The following is a 14,379-nucleotide window of genomic DNA, read 5'->3' on the forward strand; positions in this document are numbered from 1 at the left end:
ATTTTTCTTCCATTCTTAAGGGTCAACAAGCACACTGAGGACTGTAAAATCCTGGAGGGAAAAAGCCCCAGGACTGTATATCCTCTAGTTTATTCTGTGAATTTGAAAGTTTCTTCAACATAAAAACAAAGGTTCATCTCTTATTAGAAATACAGACATCAGCATAAACCCAAAGCTTTTGTTGGCTGCTGCTGCTGCTGCTAAGTCACTTCAGTCGTGTCCGACTGTGTGTGACCCCATAGACGGAAGCCCACCAGGCTCCCCCGTCCCTGGGATTCTCCAGCAAGAACACTGGAGTGGGTTGCCATTTCCTTCTCCAATGTGTGAAAGTGAAGTCGCTCAGTCGTGTCCGACCCTTAACGACCCCACGGACTGCAGCCTACCAGGCTCCTCCATCCATGGGATTTTCTAGGCAAGAGTACTGGAGTGGCTTGCCATTGCCTTCTCCGTTTTGTTGGCTAAAAGGGTTGTATTCGTAGTTTTGGTACCACAACATTTTACCTAGAAATTTACTGAATCAAAAGAGTTATCTATGAATGTGGTGCTGGGGAGAATGCAAGGGGAGAGGGGGAGAAGGAAGGGAAATGAGAAGGGGGAGAGAAACTATAAAAGATAGTTATCTTTTAACTATCTTCACTAATGATTTACCCAGTGACCTTTACCAAATACATTCTGCAAACATAATGAAAACGTTTATAATGCCCTCAAAATCCCCATGACACTACATAACCTTTATTACATTAATATACTCACATGACTCCAAATAGAATGAATATTGTAAAGAATGTATATTTAAAAGTGAGGCTTGATCTAAGCCCTCTGAGCTTTGTGACTTTAGATAGGATCAATTTCCCTAGTGATTTCTGTTGATCCTATGGTTCCATCTTATCAGCCCATTGAAATTGTGATTTCCAGGTAGAGTCCAATTCCCGAGTTCTCTCTGGTCCCTGGTATTGACACGAATCATGAATTTGTGCTTCTAAACATTCAATCACTCCTTCTTCTCCCTTTTCCCTTACCATCTGTTTTGTTTAATGAATAAGATTTTTTTAAATATAAAAGGCACATATGTAAGTTTTTCTAAAACCCAGATGCCCAAATAAAAAATTACCACACTGACAGCAGTTAGCAGTTTTCATAATTTAATGAAAAAGTATTGGTAAAAAGGTGACATTTGAAAAAAGACAGTTTGTCTTTGAAAACTGGACTATATAAGACAAAATGAAAAAGATTTAACAAGAAGGTTAAGAGGTAATACTTCAAACAACAGCAAAATGTAGCAAATACATTTTGGGGCAGTTGAAATGTATACAGCTGAAGGCTCCTTCATTTACTTAGGAAAATTCTGTAAAAATATTACAACTATATTTCCCTGACTGAAATTATTTTTGTCAATACTATCCCAATGGCATTACATATATGGAATTTGGCTGAAGCACTTTTTTCAATGTTTGCTTTTCTTCCCACTCACTCAGAATTGAAAGGCATGAAAGGACACAGGTTACTGTACTGGCCTTTAACAGAGGATTTTATAACATAGCTCCACTAGAATGTCATTACCATGAAGGTGTCAAATTATTATCTAACCCAGAAAATGCAAAGAAAAAGTACAGAAACCTAGTGCATAAATTGTAGAAATTCTCTTCCTCATTTGGATAATCCATAGCCTTTTCTTTTGTATTCAAACGAAATACAGGACACTGATCACACATGTACACAGGCACAAAAGAAACATTTTGAAGGTGTAGCCAAAGGAGAGGCAAAGTACAGAAATTTTCAGAAAAGGAGGAAGAAATAAAACCAAAGAAGGCTACAGAAACAAAAGTGGGAAAGAGGAAAACAACCGAGTTTCCCATATTTATGGAGAGAAGGGCCCCTGCCTTTACTGCAGCTTGGATGTTTCACCAGGAAGCAACTTAAAAAAATCTAAAATGACCTCATTGTCTGAAAAGTCTCACTACATGTTCCCCAAATAGAAGAAAGAGAACATTAATTTAAGGCTACAAAAAGTGAGCAGAGAATTATATATAGTTGGCTTCACATTTTAAAAACATTTTCCTCTTCTTTAAATGGGAAGCAGGTATGTTTTATCCTCCACAAACGTACTATTCTCTTCCTCCCCAGAATTAATCAAGGCTGATAGTTTGGGAACAGAGTATGAGCAACTTCTGAAAAACAGCTCCAGCCTTTTTGTTTTGGAATCCAATTGCCTTGGATTTATAGTTGGTACAAAGCTAAATTATATCCATGTGTTAAACACATGCTTTCAAATTCTGTTTGACAATAAAAATCTGTTTCAAAATTAAAGCAGATAAGAATATTTAACTTCTCTGCACTTTATTATCTTTTAATTATACCTCAATAAAAATTTTTATAAACATTAAAGCAGGCATACAAAACTGTCAGCCAAACTTATTTAAGTCAAACTTATTTGAAAACAGTTAACACAAAAACCCTGACCTGATACAAATCCCTCAGAAATGTTCTCACTTTGGGAAAGGCTCTGGGATCCTTCACAAGCGCCTAAACTGAGAGAATCAGAGCACTTTCCTTGGAAGTAGTACTTTTGTAAACACTATCCACAAGTTAGCCTTTTATGCTTGTTAGCTGGGTGAAATAGTTACAAGTGCGTCCCCAACAAGCAAGTCTAGGAACAGGCACTGAACACTTATAAGCATTAGGTGTATTGACTTGGTAAGTTAAGATACTGTGAAAGGAACTCAACCTTGTGCAGAGCAAAGGAAGAGGGTAGTGAGTTTGACAGTATCTGAAATATTGGTCCCTGGTCTCTCCCTTTAAGAGTGTTTCCAGGTACCAGTGGAGTTAGAAACTTCCTACAGACACCAGGTCTGGGAGTTACATGCTGTAGCTTCAAAAGATAAGTAGTTTTAGTGTCTGATAATCATGGTCTCTTGCAAATCCATTAACAATGCATGAACTCTTAATATATATGTGTATCAATGTGTTAATATAATTGGAATGCTGCCCCAAAGTATTTACTGAGCAAATTACTCTGGTCCCAGCTATTCTCACTAGTCTCTGGCAAAAAAACACAACCACCCAAACTTTTGGACAATGTGTAATCCCTATAATGTGCTTGTAAAAACTAGACTTGATACCAGTTCAAAAACTGCAAGCCAATTTAGTGTGGAAAAATTTTATCCATTTTACTACAATTCATCCCAACATATACTAGAGTCATTTTGGTGTATGAGTTTTCCCCAATATATGAGGCAAAGGCAAAGATGGAGGTTTTCTTGGAATTTCTAATCACCTCTGCATTGAACTGTGGGAAAGAGGATATGTCTTGCTTTTACCATGGCAATCCTGTTTGGAATCATGGGGAGGATTTTCCCTGTCTCAACTCTCTCTCTTTACCCTGACTTTTTCTTCATTCCCATCACTTTCTGCTTCTGAATCACTCAGCTCCACATCTGGGCAATACCCATCATTCTCCTGATATGGAGCTCTCCCTGCAGACCGCCTGACAAGTTGCTTGCCCCAGAGCTGCTCTTTGGGGTTAATATTCTTGGTTGCCTTCACATAGCACTGGAGGTTCTCTGTGGTCTTCACCCGCTTATTGGTGGCCTCCTTAAAGGACCTGCTGGAGTGCTCCACAGTAGATTTTCTAAGGCTGCCCTGACTACCCAAGTGGGAGCTGAGCATGGGCTCCTGGTCAGAGAATATCTCACCTGAGCTGTCTTTTTGGGTGACATCCCCAGACCAGGTGCCCTCTAGGCCATTGGATTTGGCAAACTTGGGGTTAGGTTGATTTTTCACATTCCCAATGGAAGACTGTCCATGCAGGGCAGCCTGAAGGACCAGAGGCTTTCCCAGAGACTGCCCATGATAGAATTCAGGAGATGGAGGTTTGCAAGCAGGACTGGGATCCTCTGTTTCACTTCTATCATCGCTGAGATTGGTCAGTAAAGAGTCAGTCTGGCTCTCTTGTGGATGCTTTGGGTATGACTTCATTCTCATTTCCAGTGAATCTTGAGCCACCTGCATGCTCCTCATATTAAAAACAGGGTAGCTGTCATCAGGAGAGAGAGGTCCATGATCAGGCTCTGTGGAGCTGTTACTGCCATCTTCTGTGGCTGATTTGGGCATTTTTAACTTTAAGGTAATTCTTGGTGGTGGGTAAAACAATGAATTTTCTAGTGCATTTGTCACAGGAAGTCCTGAGATTAAAAAAAGAAAGATTCATTTTAACAACCAATCTAAATAACAGCATCTGTTTTCATGCAAATGGAAATAACAAGGAAGTGGGGGCAGCAATACTCATAATTAGACAAAGTATACTTTAAAACAAAGTCTATAACAAAGATAAAGAAGGGCATTAAATAATGATAAAGGGAGGAATACAAAAGGAAGGTATTACTTTTGTTACCACATATACCCAAATAGAGGAACAACAAATATAAACAGCAAATACTAACAGAGATGAAAGAGAAATTGACAATAATACAGTAATAGTAGGAGACTTTAATACCCCACTTACATTAATGGACAGATCACCCAGACAGAGCATTAACAGGTAATGGTGATCTTAAATGACACAATAGACAAGTTGGACTTAATCGATATCTGTAGGATATTACATCCCAAAACAGCAGAATACACATTCTTTTTAAGTGCACATGGGATGTTTTCCAGGATATATTATATGTGAAGCCACAAAACATTTCTTGGATTTTAAGAATTAACATTGTTAAAATGGCCATAACTACATTTTTTACTATAATAAATAATCCTAAAATTCATATGGAACCACAAAAGACCCTGAACTGCCAAAGCAACCTTGAAATAAAAGAAGAAAGTTGGAGGTATCATGTGCCCAGACTTCAGACTATACTATAAAGCTACAGTAATCAAAACAGCATGGTACTGGTGCAAAAACAGACACATAGATTGATGGAACAGACTAGAGAGCTCAGAAATAAACCCACACACCTGTGGTAAGTTACACTTGCCTACAACAAAGGAGGCAAGAATATACAATGGAGAAAAGACAGTCTCTTTAACAAGTGATGCTGGGAAAACTGGACAGCTTCATGTAAAACAGTGAGATTACACTTCCTCACACCATTTACAAAAATAAACTCAAAATGGATTGAAGACCTAAAATGTTATACCTGAAACCATAAAATTCCTAGAATAAAACAACACTTTTTGACATAAATCACAGCAGTATTTTTTGGGGGGATCTGTCTCCTAAGACCAAAGAAATAAAAGCAAAAACAAACAAATGGGACCCAATTAAACCTAAAAGCTTTTGCACGCAAAGGAAACCACTGACAAAATGAAAAGACAACCTAGAGAATGGGAGAAAATTTTTGCAAATGGTACAACCAATGATGGGTTAATATCCAAAATACATAAAACAGTTCATACAACTTGCTATTATAAAAATAAGCAACCCAATTAAAAAGTGGGCAGAAGACCCGAACATTTTTTGGAAGACATATAGATGGCCAACAGACACATGAAAAGATGCTCAACATTGATAACTATTAGAGAAATTCAAATCAAAACCAGAATGAGATATCACCTCACACCTGTCAAAATGGCTATCATCAAAAAGTTTGCAAATAATAAATGTTGGAGAGGATGTAGAGAAAAAGGAACACTTGTACACTGTTGGTGGGAGTGTAAATTGCTGCAGCCACTATGGAAAACAGTAGGGAGGTTCCTCAAAAAGCTAAAATTAGAACTACCATAGGACCCAGCAATTCCACTCCTGTGTATATACCTGGAAAAAAACAAAAACACTATTTCGAAAAGGTATATGCACTCTATTTTCACAGCAGCACTATTTACAATAGCCAACATATGGAAGCAACTGAAGCGCCCATGAACAGAAGAATGGATGAAGAAGAGGTAATATTCCATTGTGTGCACAATGGAATATTACTCAACCATAAAAAGAATGAAATTCTACCATGTGCAGCAACATGGATTAACCTAGAGAATATGCTAAGTGAAATAAGTCAGCAGCAAAAGACACATACTTTATGACATCACTTATATGTGGAATCTAAAAAATAGTAAAAAATAATACAAATGATTACATATGCAAAACAAACAGACTCACAGATATAGAAAACAAACTAGTGGTTAGCAAAGGAGAGAGGGAAAGGGGGAGGGAAAAATTAGGGTATGGGATTGAGAGATACAAACTAGTATGTATAAAATAAACAAGGATGTATTGTATAGCACAGGGAATTATAGTCATTATCTTGTAGTAACTTTTAATGGAGTACAATCTGTAAAAATACTGAATTACTATGCTGTACACCTGAAACTAATGTAATTTTGTAAAGCAACTATATTTCAATAAAAAAATAAACAAATAAAGGCATACATTCTTACAGCCGAGTTCACGCACCCACTCTTCCAAATACTGAGCAAGCACCTGTGTTTGATATGTGCATATAGCAGCTGAAGTTAGCTGAACTAGAAGTTAGGGTGGGGATTGCTACAGGTGGAAAACTTAGCACTGCCACTTTTTGCAGTGTGACTCCCAACCTCTTCACCTCTGTTCTCCTAGTCTTTAAAAATAATCACAAAGACTAGTGTGATGCCTCATACATCCCTTCTGCTCCTTCTATTTCTGAAAAGAATGTCACTAGCAATGGTTTAGAATAGGGTCGTCCTATTTGTGTGTCTGTACATGTGCACGAGTGGGTACTGCATAGCATTCAGAACTTGCCTTAAACACAGTCGGGATTCCCTGGTGGCTCAGGTGATAAAGAATCTGCCTGCAATGTGGTAGACCCAGGTTCGATCCCTGGTATTACTGCCTGGGAAATCCCATGGACGGAAGAGCCTGGCAGGCTACATACAGTCCACTGGATCACAAAGAGTCAGACCCGATTGAACGACCAACACTTTCCCTTTCTTTTACTTTGAACATAGACATTTCAGCTCACACCCTCCAGTCTTCCTAAAGTAAGTCAAATACAAACTCACAAGAATGTAGTACAGGTTTTGGTGGTTCCCATATATTTTATGTCCTTAACTTAAAATAATTTCTTCACTATGAACGACCACCATGGAGGTGTGGGGCAGGTTTTGTAGTGGCAAGGCCCCCAGAAAAGAATCATGATGTTTCTGCCAATCATGATATTTCTGCTGTTATGGGCTTGGCCTTGGGAGTACTGGCAATCAGTTACCTGGTTATGCTGCTGCTAAGTCACTTCAGTCGTGTCCGACTCTGTGCGACCCCATAGACGGCAGCCCACCAGGCTCCCCCGTCCCTGGGATTCTCCAGGCAAGAACACTGGAGTGGGTTGCCATTTCCTTCTCCAATTACCTGGTTATATCAACCCTATAATCATACTTAGGACAAGTCTTCCTCTCTCTATTATTCTGAGTGTTCTGAAATCAAAAGGGCACTAGCATCAAACTATTTATTTTTGTATAAGGATTTGACCTTTGCCCATTACCATCTCACTGTAGCCTCACAAAGATGACATACAGAGAAGACAACTATTAGATGCCCCAATGGACATCTGTTCCCTAAGGGTCCAAACTGAACACTCAGTCCCCACTTCTACCAGGGCCTGCTATTTGTTGCTGCCACAAGCAGTTATGGGGCTGGGTCCCACTAATCAGAAGCCACATGGTCTAGGGGCCAATTTCCTTGGCACCATGGAGGCTCTTCCTGCTGTCCTTTGGTTCTCCTTGTCTTGTCTATCATGGTACTCTTATGGCTGAGCAGCCCTGCTGTCTACTCCTACACCATTCTGCCGTGGCCTGTGATTCTCACAACTTTCCATAAGACTTTGACACCTACTTGACACCTTATTTCTGGCTGTCTCTCTTGCTCTATAACTGGCCTTTGGCAGAAGCTGGATTCTGTACACATTGCCCAGTGACCCCTAGTTGCCCAGGCTCTGCCACTGACCTCTGTGTTAAATGAGGCAAAGGGAGGTTACAAATATCTCTGAATATGACTGTCATCATTCCAGCCAAGCTCCTATGCTTAGAGTACTGTAATTATGCTCACTTGTTTCTCTCACCAAGTGGGCAGAGTTCTCTGAAGGAAGGAATTCTTTCTTGCTTGCTGCTGTGTCTTCTAGCTCAGCTCTTAGTTCATAGGAAGTGCTCAATAAACATCGGTGAATAAGTGAAAAGATAAGAACCCAGATCTCCTACTAAATTCTGGCTAAGGATTTGTCATTTATATAACAGATTGTTAGAATGAGGAACCCTGGAATTAAATGTTTTCTGGAAACTAGGATAAGATCGTATCCTACTGATTTCTAAATGAATCCAATGATTTTAGAATCATTTCATGGCTCCAACTAACAGCCTCTAATATCTGTCTGGGACGTAAGTTATCTGTCCTAGACCTGCAACTCCACTAACCCTACCCTGGGATTTCTTGCCTCATGAGTCAATAGTGAAATGGGCCATGTTACATCATGGTTGGACTAGAACAAATGAATTTAAAAGATTTTTAAGTGAAACAATTGATATAAAATTTATACAGCTTACCTGCAGCAACTTCCTCATTAGCAAGCTTGACTTGCAAACCAAAGATCTGTTCTTGTAATTTGTTGTATGACAGTTTTATCTTTTCTCGTCTGCTTATCATGTAGCACAGGTTTCGGACCTGTAAGCCCAACCCCCAACAAATAAGAGAGTTTTGTCATGTTACACAAACTTGACAACTGAACATTGTTTAGCTAAAATTAAGACAACTTAATTTTAAGTCACATGGTGTGGCGGGGGTGCACTGAGGAGAGAAGACAGAACCTAAAAGCTGCATAGAGAGCAGTTACATAGGTATTCACGTGGCATGGTCAATGGTGGGATCATGGTTCCCATATCAATCAGCAGCACAAGCAAAAGCTCCAAAGCTACCTTCTCAAGTCTACTCTCCCTGTGGTATCATGGGCTTGATATTTATCTGTACAGCCAGGCTGGGAGAACTGAATGATGACTTAACAGTTTAGCTTTCCCTTTAGATCCCTGAGTAAATGGTGGTAATGCTGGATCCAGTATTCTAATGCCTGCTGGACCAGCAGGATAAAAGTCTGCTGGGAAGACTGGAAATAGCTTTTTTGCTCACACTTTCAGCTCAGCCAAGTTTCCATATATAGTCACAAGGGTGAAATCCTCACTCTCTCATGCTCTCCCATCTGGACAAGTTACTCAAACTTTCTGTGTCCCAGTTTATTCATCTGAAAATAGGGATAACTGTACCTTCTTCATATGCATGTCAGGATTATGAGTTAATATTTACAAAATGCTTAGAAGAGTGGTACTACATAGTAAGTGCTATATATGTGTGAGTTAAATTTTAAAAAGTGAGTAAAATCAACCCTGTATATTCACTGGAAGGACTGAAGCTGAAGCTCCAATACTCTGGCCACCTGATGTGAAGAACTGACTCCTGGAAAAGACCCTGATGCTGGGAAAGAAGGCAGGAGGAGAAGGGGATGGCAGAGGACAAGATGTTTGGATGGTATCATTGACTCAAAAGACATGAGTTTGAGCAAACTCTGGGAGATGGTGAAGGACTGGGAAGCCTGGCGTGCTGCAGTCCATGGGGGTCGCAAAGAGTTGGACATGACTGAGTGACTGAACAACAAAAAAATCTATTAGTTCCTCTCCAAATTCTGGTAGCAGAGAAAAAAACAAGCCACCATTACACTTGATTATAAGATTCTCTAGGGTAAACACAGGATCTAACTTATCTTTAAATCCCTACAGTACCTAATTTAGTGTGAATGTGTGTGTGTGTGTGTGTGTGTATCTCATGAGTTACACTGAATTATCTGGCACAGAGGCTCTCAACCAGGAGTAATTTTTCACCCCTAGAGGGCATCTGGTAATTTGGGAACATTTTTGGTTATCACCACTGGGCATGTGAGGGGTTTGCTACTAGCATCTAGTGGGTAGAGGCCAGGGATGCTGCTAAACATTTTACAGTGTCGCCCACAACAAAGAACCATCCAGTCCCAAATGTCGATAGTGCCAAGTTTAAGAAACTCTGATCTGGCACTTTCCTAGGCAAAATTCATTCTTTCTTCAGCCTGCAGTCTCATAAGTGTGTCAGTAAAATATAGCTGAGCCACCTTAGGTTCAACAGTGGAAAAAAAGTAAACAAAATGAAAAATTTATTTCATAGTTAAGGTTCATAAAGCATCTAAGTGAGGACAGACTCTTCTATTCTCTGATGTGTCTAGCAGAATTTCAACTAAGTCCAACATTTGGGGCCACAATGAAATCAGAAGATAAGCAAGGGCACAGAAGCCTATACTACAAATATAAATGGGTTTTTTTTTTTTAAATCTGGAAGTGTGCTCTCCATTCCTATGCAGACCAAGACCTATACACTAGGTCATAGTTGGTCACCTTACCCTCTCTAGGTCTTGCCGTAGGTGCATAAACATTCTCATGCGAGTGTGAATACTCTCTTCTCTTGGCTGTACCAGGACATTTTCTTCTTCCTCTTTTGGAGGAAATAATGGCTTATTGAAGTTACTCTTCCGCTTCAGCTTCCAGTAGTTATAGATGAAGTCCACAATTAGCATGGGCAGCCCCAGCTCTGTGGCCACATCTTCCACATTGACCATGGAATAGAACTCCTCCTCCAGCTCCCGAAGCTTCTGTGCCCGCAGACTGGTCTTCTCACTCTTGGCCTGGCTCTGCTCTGAAGCCCTGTGCAGGGGGTACTCGGACTCCCTGAGGTTTTGCCTGCTTTGGCTGTGCTTGAGGCAGTATGACTTGAACTTTACTTCATCCCCATTGTCTAGGATGGTCTTCATCTCTAGGCTGTGCTCAAAGGCACAGGTGACATGGAAGGCAGTGATGCAACTTTTAACCGAGCACTGTGGGGAGAAAAGATGTGTTAAGGCAGCAGGGCTGTGTGGGGAAAGAGGAAGCTCTATATGCCTGGGCCTAAATTGAGAGCTCATAGGAAGCAAAGGAAAGACAGGGAGAAAGTTGGTCTTAAACTGACTATGACAGACACCTTACAAATAAGCCCGGAAATCTGCTCTTTTACAAAACGGTAAAAACAGAGGCAAAAAAAAATTTTTCAAACTCTTCTTTAAATTTTAGCTCAAGCATTAAGTTTTTCTGAGAATTCTTCTTTGGCCCCTATAAAGAGTCATACTGTATCTTTTCTGTGACCCCAATATCACCTTATTATATGCTTCTATAATGGTCCTTTTAAACTATACTTAGAGCATAATAAATGTAAAATTCCTGGCCATGGTTCTTAAAGACAGAAGCTGTGTCATTCATCTTTGCATTGTCATCAACTATTGAACTAGCAAATGCTCAAGAAATGCTTCTGAACAAACGAAAGAAAAACAGAATCAATATTACTGCCAGAACAACTACTGGTTCTAAAAAAGTCACAGGAACTCCAATATTTTATTTAAGTAACCTAACTTCTTGAAATTGGTCTTATAGAGCTGTGCTGTCCAACATGGTAGCTAAGGTAGCCAACTGGCTATCTTAAATTACATATAAAATAAAATTAAAATTACACACAATTAAAAATTCAATTCCTTAGTCACACTAGCCACATTTCAACCATAATGGACAGCACAAATTTCCATAACATCATAGAAAGTTCTATTGGACAGTATGGTTACAGACAATCTGGAATTAAGTTTACAATATTCTTCCATTCATAGATGTAACACATTTCTTAGGTATCACTATGGAACATGCACTGAGGATTCACAGGGAGGCAAAGAGAACCTAGCCCATGACTGCTAGACTCTTGTGCTTCAGTTAGTTTCAATTACCATTTGTTATGGCTATGTTACAGTTTTCCTTCCAAAGATTTAACATGCACATGTATTTACATTTTTATGCAAATAAAAGAAGGAAAGCAATGGAGGATTTGTTTCAAAAGATATAGTAGGAATTCCCATGATTAAAGTCAAGTCTCAAAGCTTTTGGAAGCATGTATCTGGAGGGCAGACTGCTCAATTATCTATATGTTGGGTTTTTGATAACAAAACACAGAGAATAAAGACTAAAAAAATGCAAAAGCTGGCAGGCCTCCTTAAAGATTGAGAAATTCAACACTTAAGAGAATACTGACAACACATGAAAAGATTTTCAACATTGCTTGTTATTAGAGAAATGAAAACCAAAATAATAGTGAGTTATTACCTCATGCTGGTCAGAACGGCCATCATCAAAAAAATTTACAAACTATAAATGCTGGAGAGGATGCAGAGAAAAGGGAACTCTCTTGCACTGTTGATGAGAATGTAAATTGATAAAACTACTAAGGAGAACAGTATGGAGATTTCTTTAAAAACTAGGAATAAAGCTACCATATAACTCAGTAACATAGAACTCAATAATCCCATTACTGGGCATATACCCTGAAAAACTGTAATTCAAGACACATGTACCCCCAATATTCATTGCAGCACTATTTATAATAGCTAGGACATGGAAGCAACCTAGATGACCATCAACAGATGAATGGATAAAGAAGTTGTGGTACATATATACAATGGAATATCAGCCATAAAAATGAACAAATTTGAGTCAGTTGAAATGAGGTGGATGAATCTATAACCTGTAATACAAAGTGAAGTCAGTCAGAAAGAGAAAAACAAATATTGTGTGTTAATGCATATACATGGAATCTAGAAAAATGGTACTGATGAATCTATATGCAGGGAAGGACATAGACGTAGAGGACTGTCTTGTGGGCACAGTGAGGGAAGGAGAAGGTGCAAGGAATCGATAGAGTAGCACTGACATATATACACTGCTGCTGCTGCTGCTGCGTCACTTCAGTCATGTCCGACTCTGTGTGACCCCATAGACGGCAGCCAACCAGGCTCCCCTGTCCCTGGGATTCTCCAGACAAGAACACTGGAGTGGGTTGCCATTTCCTTCTCCAATGCAGGAAAGTGAAAAGTGAAAGTGAAGTCGCTCAGTCGTGTCCGACTCTTCGCGACCCCATGGATTGCAGCCTACCAGCCTCCTCCATCCATGGGATTTTCCAGGCAAGAGTACTAGAGTGGGGTGCCATCGCCTTCTCCGCATATATACACTACCATATGTAAAATAGATAGCTAATGAAAAGCTGCTATATAACACAGGGAGCCCAGCCCAGCACTCTGTGACGACCTAGAGGGGTAGGAGGGAGGCTCAAGAGTGAGGGGATATATGTATGTGTGTGTGTATACACACACACACACACACACTCTTATGGTTGATTCATGTTGTTGTATAGCAGAAACCAACACAACATAGTAAAGCAATTATCCTCCAATTAAAAAAAAGAATGCTGGCAACCACCAAAGCTTTAATGGGAGCAGATTCCACTTAATCTAATTTCACAGGATAAAGAATTCCAGGGATGCACAACAATTCAAAGATCATCTTATCCAACCTCACACGTGTTATTACTTGTGAAAGTAGTGAAAGTGTTAGTTGCTTAGTCGTGTCTGAATCTTTGCGACCCCATGGACTGTAGCCCACCAGACTCCTCTGTTCATGGAATTCTCCAGGCAAGAATACTGGAGTGGGTAGCCATTTCCTTCTCCAGGGGATCTTCCTGACTCAGGGACTGAACCCACGTCTCCTGCATTGTAGGTGGATTCTTTATTGTCTGAGCAACCAGGGAAGCCCATTATTACTTGTACTTCCTGTAAATTACCTGATTTTCTACCTAAACTGCCCCCTACCCTCGACTCCTTCTACTTTTCAGTTAAGTGGTACTCCAGCCACTTACTGCATTCCTAAAACAGCCCACCCCAACTTAGCTTAACTGGAAGAGTTTGTTCCATTACATTGAAATTTGTATCCTTAAAAATTCTATGATTTGAAAAGCCTCATGAAAACAAGGATGATGAAAAGCCCAAACTATACTTTTATCTGGATACCTTCTGTTATCCCTTGACTAAGAAACTAGCTGGTCGTTTAAAAAACAAGTAGCAAAAGGCATTCCATAGGAAAAGGTTAAAAATGTTGGGCATAGTACTCTTTTGCTGTTTAATAGATAAAAATATGGGAAGAGAAAGCAAAAGGAATGTTTTCTGTTCAAGGAGATTAGTGTGTGACACAAAACTACTACTAACGGGAAGCTAAAATAGATCATCTCTCTTAGATTAAATTTAGAAAATGTAGAGACACAAATATAAATTACTCACAATAAAAGACAATACATGAACAAGAACTGGGTACTTAGATGAAAAATGAAATGTCCCTAGGAAACTGCCATAAAATCCATCTAGTTTCAAAAAGGTCATTCTAAGGTCATACTCAAAGCTGAAGTCCACATACTATATCTTGGTGATAAAGGAGAAATGCTAACCAATCAAATAACATTTTACCTTTTTCCAAAAATATATGTTTGGCACATTCTATTAAACAAAATGC

At 39.5% G+C, this 14,379-nt stretch overlaps 1 protein-coding gene across 1 annotated transcript in view; it reads right to left on the reverse strand.

Annotated features, from left to right (window-relative positions):
• Positions 1-1,125: 1,125 nt before the first annotated feature.
• The window catches only part of JADE3 (jade family PHD finger 3), a 150,709-nt gene continuing 137,455 nt past the window's right edge, over positions 1,126-14,379 (reverse strand). Inside the window, exons 10-12 of the mRNA XM_055393892.2 lie at positions 10,374-10,844; positions 8,503-8,620; positions 1,126-4,181 (exon numbers count right to left, since the gene is read on the reverse strand). Of these exons, the coding sequence (XP_055249867.2) occupies positions 3,361-4,181; positions 8,503-8,620; positions 10,374-10,844 (1,410 nt within the window). The 3' untranslated portion in view covers positions 1,126-3,360. The remainder of the gene's footprint in view (positions 4,182-8,502; positions 8,621-10,373; positions 10,845-14,379) is intronic.

The sequence above is a fragment of the Moschus berezovskii genome, chromosome X, assembly GCF_049115385.1.
Source record: "Moschus berezovskii isolate FMDL1 chromosome X, NW_MosBer_1.0, whole genome shotgun sequence".
Taxonomy (NCBI): Eukaryota; Metazoa; Chordata; class Mammalia; order Artiodactyla; family Moschidae; genus Moschus; species Moschus berezovskii.